General features: G+C 40.9%; 1 protein-coding gene across 1 annotated transcript in view; it reads left to right on the top strand.

The window, feature by feature from the left end:
* The window catches only part of LOC127395764 (leukemia inhibitory factor receptor-like), a 34696-nt gene extending 17779 nt beyond the window's left edge, over positions 1 to 16917 (top strand). Inside the window, exons 9-15 of the mRNA XM_051643113.1 lie at positions 1478 to 1636; positions 2702 to 2824; positions 3403 to 3555; positions 4016 to 4159; positions 8685 to 8781; positions 12459 to 12522; positions 16385 to 16917. Of these exons, the coding sequence (XP_051499073.1) occupies positions 1478 to 1636; positions 2702 to 2824; positions 3403 to 3555; positions 4016 to 4159; positions 8685 to 8781; positions 12459 to 12522; positions 16385 to 16864 (1220 nt within the window). The 3' untranslated portion in view covers positions 16865 to 16917. The remainder of the gene's footprint in view (positions 1 to 1477; positions 1637 to 2701; positions 2825 to 3402; positions 3556 to 4015; positions 4160 to 8684; positions 8782 to 12458; positions 12523 to 16384) is intronic.

Below are 16917 nucleotides of genomic sequence, written 5' to 3'. Positions count from 1 at the left end.
TGGTATTTTTGCATAGTGAGAGTCAGCATTGGTTCATAAGAAAGGTTTTTTATAGAATTTAATGAACAGATTGGACCATTTAGCATTGTATTTATCACTTCTTGTTTTCTTAAGCTAGAGAAATAACCATGTGCTAGATCTATCTATCAAAAGGGCTTATGAAGTATACTTAAAGTTAAGTAAATGCCAGCAGTTTAAATAAAATTTGCAGAATTATGTGCCAATGTAAGGTTTGTGAGCTAAGTAACTAATAAGAGACCTGCTAGTGTCCTCTGTTTCAGTGGTACCATTGCTGGCATATGGGAGAAGGAATATATAGGATGCACATGACGTATTCCAATGAAGGTGTAAGGTTTATGGTGCCTAAATACAGTTTTTTCATTTAAACAATAAAACTGTTTAACAATTATTATTTTTAAATAATAAAAGCTAGTTTCATTTCTTATAATCTTGAGGTACAGTTATTGCAATACAAGAAAAGCATTTCTTCTGCAAAGCAAGATCTTTTAACTAGGCGATAGCATGCACAGGTAAACAAGTACCCATGTTGATACCCAGCCAGCTGCAACTAATTGGTTTTCCAGGATTTTCTGACAAACTTCCCTCATTCTGTTCTCCTTTGCCCTGCAAAGACATAACAAGGTGGTTTTGCCCTTATACTTAACTGGTTTTGCTCTCTTCTGAGGAAACATGTACTACCAGCCCAAGCCATCACTTGACTGACAGATACTTGTTTACTGACCCCTCAGCCTGTTCTTCATGACTCTCTCCAGAAACTTGTTTCAGACGCAGTTGTACTTCTGTGCAGGTTCTCTGTATCTGTCATGAATTGCTTGCTTGAAGTGCATTCCCAAAATAAATTCCTTCTCAGCATGCACAAGTTTTCTTCAGCCAGCAAGGCTATTTTCTGTAATTTGGTTTTATTATATTGATTTTCAAGCAGGAGATGAAATGGAGAATTTTGTCTGTCTGCCACAAGATCCCCTTCTTAGCCCAATATGATAGGTTGCTCTTTTCCTTTTAGTTTCAGTTTCCTAGTTTGATGATCTGTCTTTAAAAATGTCAAAATGTTTAAGACCCATGCAGAAAATCCAACAGATATAAAACATGAAATTATATAGCTATAATCCCTAATTATCCTCTTCTCCTCCTCCCTAGGTAAGCAGTTGCTCTCTGTATGGCAGTTAATAGTGGCTCACAGAAGACTATTAGCAATGTCAGACTTCCTGAGGCTTGGAACAGCCATCTCTCTTTTTCTCATTGTGGGAAATTAAAGGTCATGAACGGCAATTGAACTGGAGCTCCCAAAGTACTAGCTGCTAATTTTCCCTTATTGACATACTAGTGTAAACCTTACTCTATACTGGTCACCTGCAATGATAAGTACTAGATAAATAATTTTCAAAAAAGAAAGTAAGCAAGAGAGGAAAACATTTCTTTACAGATTATGTATTTCTAATGGTATATTTGTTCACAGACTTGCCTGGCCAAATCCACGTAAACCACCAGGGAACTAATGCAGTTGTCACCTGGACTCCAGAATACAGTCCAAAATGTTTTGTGGTTGACTGGGGCACCAGTAAAGAGGATATGTGCATGAAAATAATAACCACAGCAACTGGAAATTTCACACTTGGTAACAGCAACAACCACATCTACTTATTGGTTATTTTCGTTTGGGGAGGGTAGGATTTTCATCCTGTTTTTAAGAGCAACCCGAAGACCCAAAAACATGCATCTCTTACCTTCGTTCAGTGCTGAGAAATCATCTAATTGTTAGCAACACAAAGGCAGATAAAAAGCAGAGTTTTCAGTAGGATTCTTCTGGTGACAGTTGGGCAAGAAATGTAACTAAGCTTCTGTTGCTGGTATGATGTCTCTCTCTGCCCACATTCCAGGCAGACCTACACACTACTGGCTTTGGAAAAAAAAAACCTTATCTTGTCCCTAGGTAAACTTAACTTTATATATAACCTACTGTGTGACAGTTATCTCTTAGATTATTTTTTTATCCTCATGGCTGTCCTTGTCAAAGCCCAAGTTGGCAACACTAGTATTCTGCTTACCAAGCTAGGCATGATAAGATGCAGCCAACAATCGCTTTACAGGACAGTCATAGAAGATCTTGATTAAAATCATGTAGATGAGTCTTGCAAAGGCCATGCTTTTATGGCCTTTGGTCTGGCTTTAAGGCCTTTGGCCTTAAGGACTGGCTTTTATGTAGAGCAGAGAACATTTAGCTTCAGAGTTCTAGAAATTAATGCGCTGTTTGCCTTGGTCCTTCTGCAACATCTACGCTGAGACTACCTCTAGCTGTTTTGCTTGGTTTTAAACATATTAGCTTGGGGGTGGGGGGGAACAGTCTTCAAACTAAGATATCTACAGCCATTTTAGTTCCCTACTTCTCCTTCAGCAGCTCAAGCCTTCAAGAGGGAGACTATAAGCAGATCTGGCATTTTTTAAAAGCAAACTGTGCTATGTCTTGTTCTGCTTTTGAAATACTTTTTGTTAAGCATCCAGAGATGATGAAAAAGGATGCACATACTTTGTACTCAGTATAAAGTACTGTAAAATTGCACCTTGCTCTGAGTCTTGAAAAGTAAGAACTATACAGAAAAACTATGAAGTTGTTATCTCTTGTACCCTTCTCTATAATGTATAATTTTCAGCAACACCTGATGTACCTTTATTTGTTTTCCAGGCAATTTTCAGCCATATAAGTTGTACAAAATGATGGTGCATGCATCTGATGTGTGTCAGTGTGAAAGTTTTACAAGACATGAAAAGACTTTTGGAGTGACCCACTTTTACTCAGTTGAAGGAGGTATTCCTCCCCTTTAGGTCATAACCTTATCCCTTACTTTTCTTCTTGTTTCATACCTGCAGCAATAAGAGAAATCCTATACAAAGTTTCTTTTCAGGTAACTTAACAGCATTCTCTAGGCAGCCTGATTTGGTCCTAGCAGTTATACGCTAGCAGTGAATGACCTGAATGTTTTCCCTGCTGACAGGTCCACAGAAATATTGCTATCCCACATGACACTACTAATATAACAGAAAGAGAGTCTCAGAGTTACTACTATGTGTAGCTCAAATTTAATTATGAACAAAGTCAGATTTTCCAATCCCAATTCAGTGATGTCTTCTATTGCAAGTTGAAATTAGTACAGCTGTGGCTAGGGGAGTAAAAGTGTAATAGGACAGTCACAATTCCTACCTACTTTGGTATTGCTTAAGATTAGGGGGTTTTAACTCTATGGGATTTGTTTTTTCTCTTCCACCCTTTGTGTTATGACAAATAGAATCACACAAGGAGCTCTCTAGGAAGTAGCTAGGTTTCACTCTTGTACATCTACTGCACAAGTATTGATTCAGAACTTAAATTATTATCCAATTTTTAAGTTCCTAGGATAGGTCCCACTAATGTGACAATTCTGAATATCACAAAGCATTCTGCACTTGTGAAGTGGACTGAAATAGCTGCTGAAGACTGTTTGGGCTTTCTCCAGGGATACAGGATCAGCTACACAGATTTATCAAGGAAAGAGTCTCTGTGTAAGTTACTATTTCTCAGAACAAAGCAGCAGCTCAGCCATGACAGGAAAGCTTAATACTGATCGTTAAGTGCTGTTGCAGCACAATACTGAGAAACATAGATTTCTGTGGGAATTTTGCACTCTGAAGGGTCCTGCTTATAGTTTCAGTTCTCTAGGTGGTCCTCTGAATACCTAGAATTTTCTAGATATAATTTCGAATAATAAAAATATAAGAAAGTATTTCCTTAAAACTTAGAGTTCTAAGATTACTGCAGAATTCTCTAAGTGTACTTAAAATACACTTACGTATTTTTGAGAAATCTTGTACCCATCTACAGAAATCTGCACAGTATTGGCTTCCTCTAGGTGTGGATTAGGGGACCAAAGTTTTGCCTTTTCGCCAGTCAGCTACACTGATATAAACTCAGCCAGCAGAGTTCATCTAATTGTGTCCTTCCCCAACCCTTCTTACATTTCAGCTGTTACTCTTAATTCTTCTACCACAAGTTACCATCTTACCAGTCTGAAGGAAAAAACCATCTACCGTGTGGGGATTTTAGGATTCACTAATGCTGGTGAAGGACCTCCAACTCTTTCACATCCTTTCAGCACTCCAAAATATGGTAATGTAGAAGCTCTATGCATCTGTGTTACCCAAAATCCATTGTTACTTTATATGGCACTATTATCTCCCCTTTCCTGCTTTTCAAGGAGTAACAAAGTGTTCATGCACAAGATTTATTATTCAGTCCTTAGTTACAGCTAACACACACACAAAATTGTTCCTTTGTTAGAGCTAAACTATGCATCACAGAACAACTCCACCAGTATTTAATTACCTAATGTGCAGGGAGGACTTGCTAGGGTTCCTCAACTCTGAAACGTTTTCTGGCCTTTTTATGCTAGCTATATGCATGTATCTGTATTTCTTGCTTATTCCTGTCACAGATTTCAGCAGTTTAAATATCCTGCATGTGACTAGTTAAGTTCAGTAGTCTTTGCTCTTGGCAAAATCCTGAGCAATCATGAGAAAAAAGAAAAAAAAAGAAAAAAAAAAAGAGAAAGATACTCTCTTTCAGTTACTCCTGTTGTGGGTGACAGCTAATCAAAGCATCATTTGTTTGCTAATATTTTAAGTACATTTCACTTAACTTGTCCTGTACTTAAGTTGCAAAATTTTCTTTTTCCAAAGGTGTCTGGATAGTCCAAGAAGATTATTACAGTTATGTTTATAAAGTGTTGTATATTGTAATCATAAAAGTTTGGCTAAATATGGTTTCTCAAACATTTTTAACACCTTCTCAGATAAACTAAATCTAACACTGCAGTAGACCCTTGCTTTGGTTTGAGTACAGCTTCAAACAATTGCAGCTTTCTAAATAAAAAAATAACAGGCTGAAATAGCACCAGACACAGGAAAAGTAACCTGTGAAATTCAGACAGATGTATGTCAGTGTTTCTCCCCACTACACCTTTTTTGTATTAAGTGAGAAGGGATAAACACAAACAACTGAATAGTTAGAAGTGTTGAATAGTCAAAAGTTAAAAATTTTCCTTGAATTCAATAAGCTTTCCACAACCTCCTCCCCACCCCTAGAATTCTCATCTCCAGGCTAAAGAGTCCCAGCTCTCTCAGCTTTTCCTCATAAGGCAGATGCTCCAATCCCCCATTCATCTTTGTCACCCTCCTCTGGACTCTCTCCAGTAGCTCCCTGTCTCTCTTGAACTGTGAAGCCCAGAACTGGATGCAGTGTTCCAGCTGTGGCCTCACCAGCACAGAGGAGAGGGGGAGAATGACCTCCCTTGATGTACTGGCCACACTCTTCCTTACACACCCCAGGATTCCATTGGCCTTCTTGGCAGCAAGGGCACATTGATGGCTCATGGATAATTTACGGGCTATCAGGACTCGCAGATCCTTCTCTTCAGAACTGCTTTCCAGCAGATCCACCCCTAATCTATATTGGTGCTTGGGGTTCTTCCTTCCCAGGTGCAGGACCCCACACTTGCTCTTATTGAACCTCATGAGGTTCTTCTCTGCCTAACTCTCCAGCCTGTCCAGGTCATGCTGGATGGCTGCACAGGCATCTGGAGTGTCAGCCAGCCCTCCCAGTTTGGTATCATCAGTGAACTTGCTGAGGATACACTCTGTCCCCTTGTCCAGGTCATTGCTGAATATGTTGAACAAGACCAGATCAAGTATTGACTCCTGGGGGACACCACTGGTTACAGGTCTCCAACAACCCCCCAAGTTCTGTCACACAGCCAGCTCTTAATCCACCTCAATGTGCGCTCATCAAGCTCACACTCCCTCAGTTTTGTAACAAGGATGTTATGGGATACAGTGTCAAAAGCCTTGCTGAAGTCAAGGTGGATGACATCTGCTGCTCTCCCCTGATCCAGCCAACCAGTTATGTCGCCACAGAAGGCTAGCAGATTGGTCAAGCATTATTTACCCTTGGTAAATCCATGTTGACCGCTCCCAATAACTTCCTGTTCTTCAATGTGTTTAGAGATGACATCCAGAACAAGTCATTCGATCACCTTCCGAAGGGACAGAGGTGAGACTAACCAGCCTTTAGTTCCCTGGTTCCTCCTTCTTGCCCCTTTTGAAGACTCAAGTAATACTGGCCCTCCTCCAGTTCTCAGGCACCTCTCCTGTTCTCCATGACTTTTCAAAGATGATGGAGAGTGGCCCAGAAGTAACATCTGCCAGTCCTCTCAGCACTTGTGAATGCATCCCATCAGGGCCCATGGACTTATGGATGTCCAGTTTGGCCAAGTGGTCTCTAACCCAATCCTCCTCTACTAAGGGTAAGTCTTCCTCTCTCCAGACCTTTCCCCTTGCCTCCAGAGTCTGGGACTCATGAGGAACAGCTTTAGCAGGGAAGACTGAAGCAAATAAGACATTCAGTAACTCTGCCTTCTCTGTGTCTACCGACACTAGGGTGCCCACCCCCTTCATCAGTGGGCCTAGATTTTCCCTATCCTTTCTTTTTCCTTTGATATACTGAAAAAACCTCTTGTTATCTTTAACCGCAGTGGCCAAGTTGAACCTTGGCCCTTCTAACTTTCCCCCTGCATAGCTTCACTACATCTTGGTACTCCTCAAAGATTGCCAACCCCCTTTTCCAAAGGCCATAAACTTTCCTTTTGTTAATGAGGTCCAGCCAAAGCTCTCTATTCAGCCAGGCTGGCCTTCCTTCCTCTTGGCTCATCTTTCAGGTCCTGGGGATGGCCTTTTCCTGTGCCTTTAAGAGTTCCTCCTTCAAGTCTGACCAATCTCCTTGGGCTCCTTTGCCCTTCAGGACTACATCCCAGGGGACACTCTCAATCATGCTGTGAAGCAGGCCAAAGTCTGCCCTTGGAAGCCCAAGGTGAAAGTTCTGCTGGCTCCTTTCCTTGCTTCTCCACGAATTCAGTACTCCATCATTTTGTTGTCACTCTGCCCAAGATGACCTCCAAGCTTTACATCCTCCACAAGACCTTCTCTGTTAACAAGTAGCAGGTCCAGCAGGGCACTTTCTCTAGTTGGCTCCCTCATCAGCTGTGTCAGGAAGTTGTCGTCCACACACCCACCAGGAACCTCCGGGACTGTTCCCTCTCTGCTGGGTTATATTTCCAGCAGATATCTGGGAAGTTGAAGTCCCCCACAAGAACAAGGGCTGGCAATCATGAGACCTCTCCCAGCTGCTTACAGAATGTTTCATCAGCTTCTACATCCCGGCTGGGGGGCCTAAAACAAACTCCCACCGTGATGTCTGCCTTATTGCCCTTTCCCTTGATTCTTACCCATACACACTCAACACTGTAATTCAAAACATTAAGTTTTGGGCATTCAAGCCTATCCCTAACATAGAGGGCCACCCCAGCACCTCTCCTTCCTTGCCTGTCCCTTCTGAAATGTTGGTAGGCATCAATCACATCACTCCAGTTGTGTGTCTTCCCACTACATTTCTGTGAAACTTTCCTGAAGCTTTTCTGTAGGACATTATTCCATGCATCCTACTGAACATATATTTGGATAGAATTGAACTTTTCAGGAAAATAACAAAAAAAAATGCAGTTAATTTAATGAAACATTAACAAAATTTAAGTAATTACAATGAATTGAAACATTATATTTCCTATTTCCCCCTCCCCAACATTTCACAGGTTACTTAATCCATTAAAAGAACCTCAGTTTGCTTTGTCCTAAGAGCATTTTTCAACAACAAAGCAATTTGCAAATTTTCAAATACCTTTTTAAGCAAAATTATGTACCTGTTATTTTTTTTAAAAAGACATTTTTGCTGGCAGGTGGCTAAGTAAAGAAAAAGCAAAGAACCTTTTTCCAAATACATTTTGTTAGCATCAGTAACACAATCATGTGCTGACCACACTTTCCTGGTGTTATTTTAAACGTTTTATTTAGATATCTGTAAAGAACACCTCAACCCCAACCCACTCTTCACATCACAGACTGATTTGGTTTCTGTGTTAGCAGCACTGCTCTCATTGCCTGAGCACTTTATCAACCTTCATTAACCTTACAAGCAATTAATCTACTTCTGTGGGGTGTGAGGGTGGTGGGCAGCATCTCCAAGTAGGTATTGTTATAAGCAAGAGGATATGTAGGTTCGCAGCAAGGGCTGACAAATAGCTCACTGCAGATAAAATTCTCTTCATTTTCCTAACAGTTGAAGAAGGGCACCTACCAAACACATAAACCATATTATTGTTACCAGGACCAAGTGGGATCTCACAAAAAAAAAACCCTAATCCTACTAGTAAAACCTGAAGCAGATTAAAAGCCACTTTCACTCAAATGGTTTCTGATGAAGTCAAGGTCCTGACCCATTAATCAAGATAGAGCTCACATAATAATAGCATGGGGAGTAGGAGTACTTCTTTTATTATAAACTGCTTATCTTTGCATGGTGGATTTAAGAATTCAGCATGTACAGATATCTTAAAAATACAAACCTGAAAGTCTCAAACCCCCCAGAAATTCCAATTCTTCTTTTAACTAGATTTCACTTGGAGAAATCCCAGAAAATATCTAAAGTTTGAGTTGAGTTCTGTTTGAAATACTTCTTTGGTGGAGGCAATATAGCCTTTCTATACTTTATACTATAAGTCTGATTCAGTCTCTCTATTTCTCATCAGATAAGGGAGAATTTGAAGGTTTTGTGACTGGCCTTACCTTCAGCATGATGTTCATTCTGGTTTTTGCGTGTCTCACTTGTTCTGTGGTGTTCAAAAGGTAAGAAGAGAATATTGGTTGAAGGTGTTAGGAGCAATCCCGTTTTGCTTAGGGACGAGGTCCATAGCACTGGGCCTTTTTTGTCATTAAAAGCAATGCAACTCTAAAACAAAGCACACAAAGCAAAAGCCACCTGGCTCATTTACCTAGTAAGAGCAATTACATACCACTACAAGCTGATGAAAATAGTTTGTAAAAAAAATCTGTAATATTTTACTAATGTACAGTTATCTGATCACCTGTCTCAAACACGCTTGAAAAGAGCAAAGACCATTTCTCACAGTGAAAAATAGACTATATATATGGAAAAAGCATGCATATGATTGTTTTGCTCTTTCATTGGCAAATGATAATCATGTTTCTTCTATTCAAATACAAAAGTAAATTCCATCAGTATTCACAAATTGATGTTGCCATCTAAGTAGTTTCCTGCAAGCACATTTGGATGTTAACCGTATACATTATGCACACAAGCAAATAATGGGATGGAGTGATGGAAGAGAGTAAGAAAGATGCCTGTATGATATGGATGAGGTCCTCTTATTTTAAGAGACATTGATCTCTGCAGCAACAAAGTACACCCCCCTCAAATCAATCTGAGGTACAATATTAGGGGCATACACTACCATGTAAGGAAATACAGCTTACATTGTAATGGTTCTAATATTCATTTTCTGATAAATCTAGTTGCATACAAGCACTCCTATTACTATTGGACAACTTAGCACTCTACCCTCCCCTTTTCTCCTTTTTCATAAAGCGCCAGCATCAGAAGCTGAAAGCTCAGCTGCTAAAGGACAGAACAAGATAGGACAACCCATGGCTTGAAAGCCCTAAGGCATGAGGTAGCTCTCCTTAGCTTATGCATCAGGGTCAACTCCTTCCCTTGCCATTGGGAAACAGATTACACACCACAACAAGTCTCCCATGCACTTTTCAGATTTTAAGTTAAATTGCTCCTTGTCCGATCCAGCCTTTTTGACAAGAACTTCTGAGACCTACACGGAGATATGACCTAGAGCAAAATTCATTGTGTGAAACAAAAGATTATGCTTCATTTTCTGGCACATTTGGAAAGAATTTTAGGAAATGTAAAAAAACAACACAGAGAAGCCTGGTGTAGAACTGCTAAATAGCCATTTAATATGTAGTAGTATTGAACACCTGGAACTGAGATGAAGAGTCTCAAGGATCTTGATTTGTAAAAAAAGGACTCACCAGCCAGCCAAATACCCATTATCAGTGGATCAGCAAAGAGATCTGGTAACTTGACACCTCAGGCTTCACCTCAAACCACAGCATAAAAAAGAGCAAGGTACCTTACAGCTAACAAAGTCTAGGTGTTATTTGAAAATCAGACAACACTGAAGCCTACACGAAGGCAGGGTGATGAGCTACATGACCTCTCATGGCCATTTTTTTTTTCTTTGAGTTTTTTTACTACGAAAGTGAGTCTTTGCCAGGAGCTCAGAGGAGGGTGCTCTGAGAGCAGGTGCTGACAGAGGTGATTAGCTCAAAAATGCCAAGAGGTTCTGGTCACCCTCTGCTCCCACAGGAGCCAGTAACGAGCAGTCAGGGATGACTTATGCCAGTGAGATCAGTCAGCCCAGCAGAAACTCCTTGTGAAATTCCTATCTCACCCTACTGCCTCTGCAGGAAAACCACAGCTGGTGCCTGCCAGCCTGGAGCCAGCACCAGCATCCCAGGGTGGTGAGAGTGATGGGCAGGCTACAGTAAGAGCTTGTCCTCTTGCAGAGGACTACGGAGAACCGTGCCTGAGGTGGTGCCCATAGTGGTGCCCATGGTGGGGTGGCCCAGGGAGGCTGGAGAGCATAGCAGCTTGTTGTAGTTTTATTACTGAGCCCAGGATGCAAGGAACGGGTTTGAAAAAAAAAAAAAACAAACAAACAAAACCAACAAAACAACAAAGGCTCTAATGAGGGGTCTGTGGACAAGAGGCCAGCTGACATCCATCTGAACAGCTCCACTGGCAATTCAGCTGCACCTTATAAACCCCTTCCTCTACAGCAGAAGCAGCAGGTTTGAGTTTTTAGTAGAGCTTGTTTAGATTTGTGTCAGGTGAGACAGTGAGATACTGTATGTAATAGCTCCCAGAGCAGTCAGGAAAAATCAGGAGCTGTGTTGTTCCTGCTGCTCTGGTCTGTGGGTCTCAGGGAGAACCTCTTCCAAACAGCAAGAATCATTGCACAGCAGCTAAAAGCAGCAACAAGTTGCTCTTTAGTTGTTGTCATGTTCCTTTTATCTCTCCTGCCTGGCTTGCCAATAATGTTGTGGTTTGGGCCCAATGCAACAAAGAAACAGCCCAGCGGCCAATCACTCAACTGGCCCCTCACACATAGTCCGGGATGAGGAGGACAAAGCTCGTGGGTTGAGAAAAAGGAGGGATCTTCACTGATTAAGATCCCAGGCAAAACAGACTCAACTTGGGGAAAAAATAATTTAATTTCACACTAATCAAACACACACAGGACACAGACAACACACAGAGCAGGGCTTGCATATGTTACCCCAGCTCTCCCTTCTTCCTGGGCCCAAATCCCTTTGTTCCCGGTTTCACTCCCTCCTTCCCCCCAGCGGCACAGGGGGACAGGGGATGGGGTTTAAAGTCACTTCACAGGCTGGTGGTTCCTGCTGCTCCTTCCTCCTCAGGAAGAAGGATTCCTTACAGTCCTTCCCTGCTTCCCCACGGGGTCCCTCCCATGGGACAGAGTCCTCCACCAACCTCTCCTTCATGAGTCCTCCCCACGAGGTCCGGAGCTGCTCCAGCCTGGGCTTCCCACCGAGTCACAGGCTGCTTTGGGAACAAATTCCCCTGGCTCCAGGGTCTTCCAAAGCTGCGCAGAGTCCACTGGCAGCAAATCCTCTGGCCACAAAATCCAAGTCCAGCCTTCCTGGCACCTTCAGGGAATGTTCCACCATGTTCCTCCACGAGTGCAGGGGGACAGCTGCCATCTCGCCATGGGTTGCAGGGAAACTTCTGCTTGGGCACCTTCTTCCCCCTCTTCCTCACCAACCACCAGCACTGCTCTCCTCCTCCAGCATAGCTTTTTTTTTTTTTTTTCTCTTAAGTGCTTCTCTGCTAAGGTCTCATTTCAGTTCTTTCGCATGTTTATCACTGAGGCACATCTATTGTCCCTCTAATGGATCTTTAGCTGGTTTTGAAGCAGGGGCAGCTTCTCAGCTTCTTATCAGAGCCACTCCTGGGGCTCTTCCCCTGCTACCAAAAACCCACCAAAACAAACCAGCACTGCTGTGGAAAAGTAAACTTTAAAGGAGCAATTACTAAAAAAAAATTCCTCCTACATGTCCATGAATCCTCAAGGAAGGTGATGGTTTTATGGAATTCTAGCAAAATAGGAATATACAATTATTAAATATACAACATTAGAAAGATACAACATTAGCACTCCTGTAACAGCTCTTTTGCCCTTAAACAAAGACGTTAATTGTCACAAACTCATAATTTCACTGTAGACTACTAAGAATGGTCTTCAGTTTTTAATTGGCATTGTTAATTTTCATTGTATCAATTAGTCATTGTAGAAAATTTTGTTTAGATGGTCAGCAAAAAGTTATCCATAAATGGTAGTTAATTTAAATGCAAAGGAAATAGTGATCAGTTAACCTGACAATAAATGTAGAATATTTCTTTACAGACTGAAAATGTCATGCTGGCCCAGTGTACCAAGTCCAAGAAACAGCAGTGCACTCCAAGATACGGCAAGTACTCTTCTGATGTTGTGAAAAATACACAAGGGACATCTTTCCTACTAATTATTCAGTAGTGCTAGTTACTAGTCTTTTCACACTTCATCCTAGCAAATGTCTAATATCAACAGTTGGGAAGCTAGGGTAATATAAAGATAGGATTGGGGAGGGTTGTTATTTAGGCTACATACACTTTTTAATTTAATAAAGGTTCTCAGACTATTATAAGAACATTATAAAGCATATTTAAATGTATGCTTGTTAAAAGAACTAAACAAAGTTAAATTAAGAGGGATGGAGCCAAGAGAGAGAAATTCAGTTTTTATATCCAGTCAGTTTTCACCATTTGGACCTCATTATTCAGTACAAGTTACTCAAAATGCAAACAAATGCTTTGTGCTCTAATTCCACAGAAGTCTCACAACAGAGTCCAGTATACAGTGTTTTCTGAAGTTCACTCCTTACCCTCAGTCTCTGCCTCCAGAGCAATCTAGGGGCTCTGGCTGGTCAGCTGGTAGGTAGCTGAGGAGCATCTACTAGTCAACGGGCACCAAGGTTCAGCAGCATGTTCAAAGCTTGCCTAGGGCTTTCTGATATGCTTTGTTAAGTATACCTGAATTTCAGGACTGAAGAGGCACCTGGAAATCCTCTGTTAGAAGGAGGCTGCTGAAGATCATGTTATTCACTTTTGTTTATTAGTGGACTTTTTTGTATCATCCTTTCCTTACCTGCCCCCATTTAAACAAATTTCTGCTTTGGTTTTATTGACTCCAGATACTGAAAGTTCTTCATCTAGGACTCCTCAGTTTATCTCTGAAGTCTCAGACTACCATTACATTTTTGGAGCAGGAACTTTTATTGCTTTCTTTTTCAATCCCTTTGATTTTTCTGGCTGACCTGAACTTAATTTGACACTCAGATCTAGTTTCTCAAGCCATCTTTCGACCTATAACCAAGCAGACTTCTATCTATTTAGTCACAGATCAAGCAGAAGCTGGAAGGTGTCTACAAGGCAAACACTGTCCGAATCTAGAACACAATGAAATCATCAGCAACAAAATTTCAGAAAACCTTGACAGGCTGCTGGTGACAAAAGGTTTTGCTGAACATCAACATTGCTTCCTTCAATAGAGCAAGTATGATCTTTCCTATTCCAGATCAGGACTTTCTTGATTGCTGTCTTCCACCTAAATGTAGATAAAGAATTGGTGAGCTCAGAGGTAGTATCAGGCAGTAGTTTTGCCAAAAAAAGTCAGATAATGCTGAACAAAGGAAGATCAGATATACAAAATCACAGGTGTACAAAGAGTTTCAAAAAGGATGCTGTTAGAAGACTGCAGTTTCACAATTCTGTTAATTAAAGAAATTTTTCTGCTTCTGAACACCAGGCAATTTCCAGTTCTCAGTGCTGGGAGTCAGATGGCTCCAGTAAAAATAACTCCACCTAATCCTCTTGCTTCTTCTCCACCATGCATTTAGAACGTGAGAGGCCTGCAGAATCAGCACCTGTTTGAAGTGAGACTTCTCAAAAGCAAAAAAGGAATCTAGTATATTCAGCATTTGGGGAAATTCTGGCTTAAAGAAAGTGCAAGACCTGAAGCTGGTTTTGATCTAGTGATAAGCTTAGGTGGAGTTGAATTGCAGGACAGAGATTCAGGAAGAAAGGAGTAAGAGCTAGCAGCCAAAATAACCTAACAGTTTGAAAGAGTAATTTGCCATTGTGAAGAAGTGCAGGTGAATACGTTGGAGCTGCATGTTATAGGAAAGACAAATGTGTTTTATGAACCCGAATGCCAATTTGATATAAATACTTCAAAAGCAAAATACACCTATTTAAAAATGCATGTAGCTGTTCCTGCAGAAGCAAAGAAACTATAAAAGGAAATGAAGCCCTTATTAGCCAAGTCTGTTAGAGAAATGTTGCAATGTTGATAACATGGCAGAAGTAGAAATAAGAGATATCAGATTAGGGTTTTGGGGACAGCAGAAAAAGCTCCATGTGAGGAGACATAACAATAAAGTAGTTACCAGATATATTGACTAGAAGTAATCTGATATTATGAACAGTTCATTAAATACAGAGAAAGGCATTCCCCAAATGATCACTGTAATAGAGAGGTGAGCAGTAAATCTCACAATATGCTCTATGTTCATTCTATTTGTATGTTGTTTCAAAACTGAACACCATCAGGTTAGTTGAGCAATATAGCAGCTACTGACAGAAACACATACATAGTCCAGACAGGTGGCAAGAGAATTTGTACTTTAAATCCAGGCAGAGCATTTTTTATTGCAATCTAAGAGAATGATACTTCTCATGGTACAGAGCAGCAGGAGGAACTGGAGACATTCTCAATTGAGTCAGCACACAAAGACCAGGAAAACAAACTATGAAGACTAACATGGCCAGCCAGCCTGTTCTGCTCTTCTTAGTGCTTCTTTCAGACAGAAAGTCACATAGAGCTTATTTTAGATTTGGTAGGTGCAGAGTTCAGGCTGCTGTTCATAAAAAATTTGATAATGAAGGTATGTAACACACAGGTCTTTATTCAAAGCAAAGCAGAAGCTGACCAAGCAGAGGTGTCTACTCATCCCAATACAAGAAAAAAAGAGATCATTTATGTGGGATTCCTGAGATGTCAAACAATAGCACACCCATTTCCAAGTCAGAAAACAAACTGTAAGAAGAAAAAGAATTGAAAATAATGTGTACATTTATTCCTTGGGAAAAACAAACAAAAATTAAAAAAAAAAAAGCACCACATCAAAACCAAAACTATACTGCTTTAAACAAATTTAGAGCAACCGAAGACATAAAAAAAGGGAAAAAAAAAAGCTAAGAGTTATAGAATGATTAGGGGTTAGAAAGGACGTTAGAGATCATCTAGTTACAACCCCCTGCCATGGCAGGAACACCTCCCACTAGACCAGGTTGCTCAGAGCCCCATCCAACCTGCCCCTGAACACTTCCAGGGATGGGGCATCCACAGCTTCTCTGGGCAACCTGTTCCAGTGACTCACCACCCTCACACTAAAGAATTTCTTTCTAATGTCTAACCTAAATCTACCATCTACAATTGCCCCTCATCCTATCACTACACACCCTTGTAAAAAGCCCCTCCCCAGCTTTCCTGGAGCCCCTTCAGGCACTGGAAGGTGCTATAAGTCTGGAGCCTTCTCTTCTCCAGGCTGAACTGCCCCAGCTCTCTCAGCCTGTCTTCATAGGAGAGGTGCTCCAGGCCTTTGATCATCTTCACAGCTCATTCTCTGCCCCCCTGAGAACACAACAGCCTGGCCAAAATGTAAAAAAATGTGGTGGCAAAGGTAGGCATACTCAGCAGAGCAATCTAAGTGGAAAGAAGGATGCTTGATGTTACCATTTTCCATTTAATCATCCAGAATTTGCAAAAGCTTGTAACTCAAGGGATACTTAGAACACATGATAGCACTACGTTGAATAACAAACTGCTTGCAGCAGCTGATAGCTAAAGCTTGTTTGGCTGCTGTTCAATTCAAGATGCAGCCTTTTTATAATAACGTGTTATGTTTTTTGAAAGCCCTCATTCTCAGAAAAGCACATCATGAAACCTACATTTTATCACCACTACATTTTGTCCCAAGCACACATAAAAGCAAGAAAACCTTTGCTTAAATACTATGGGAGAGGATAAATTTGTTTTCTGAATTAGGGAAACAACCATTTTAATTCATGTTTCAGAAAGAAATAAAGATGAGATAAAATGGATTAATTAGCGTATTATACAGGCAGGAGTAGGCTGCCTGTTTTCTGCTTTATTTATTTCAGAAAAGTGCTAATTGCACTTTGCAAAAGTAGGATACTAAAATAAATTTTTTTCCTTGTTTTGTCTTGCAGACTAATTGGAAACCTGTTTCAAGATCACTGCTTCAGGCCTTGTCAGACAATGATACCACGAGCCTTTATGTTACAGAGCATGATTCAAAGGCTCCTTCGAAGCTAGATCTCTTTACTGATGGTGGAGAAGACAGCAAGTGTGACACTTGCCAGTTAAAAGAAGCTAGCAATAACATAGATATAAATCTAAGGCATGAAGAAATCCATGAAGAAGCAGTTACAAATGAAGAAGCAGAACTAATTTCCATTGCAGTACCAGTCTTGAGTGACTACACCAGCATGGAGTTCAGCCAGAAAGCCCTCATGAATCTGACAGTGAAGATGCCTGCAAAACCCGCTTATCCTCACTTGGAAAAAAGCAATAAGCAAGCAAAAACACACCATCAGGTTTTGTTTCCTCCCCAAGACTACCTCAAACAAAGCCAGGTAGTGTTTTTGCGATCTGGACCGACTTTGATGGGACAAGTCAATTCTAACTGAAGCACCTTCATTTTTTCCCATGCTATAAAATCAAGTTCCAAAACCTCTGGTGC

This window comes from Apus apus, chromosome Z (assembly GCF_020740795.1).
Source record: "Apus apus isolate bApuApu2 chromosome Z, bApuApu2.pri.cur, whole genome shotgun sequence".
NCBI classification, from domain to species: domain Eukaryota; kingdom Metazoa; phylum Chordata; class Aves; order Apodiformes; family Apodidae; genus Apus; species Apus apus.
This window is presented reverse-complemented; position numbering and strand designations above follow the sequence as displayed.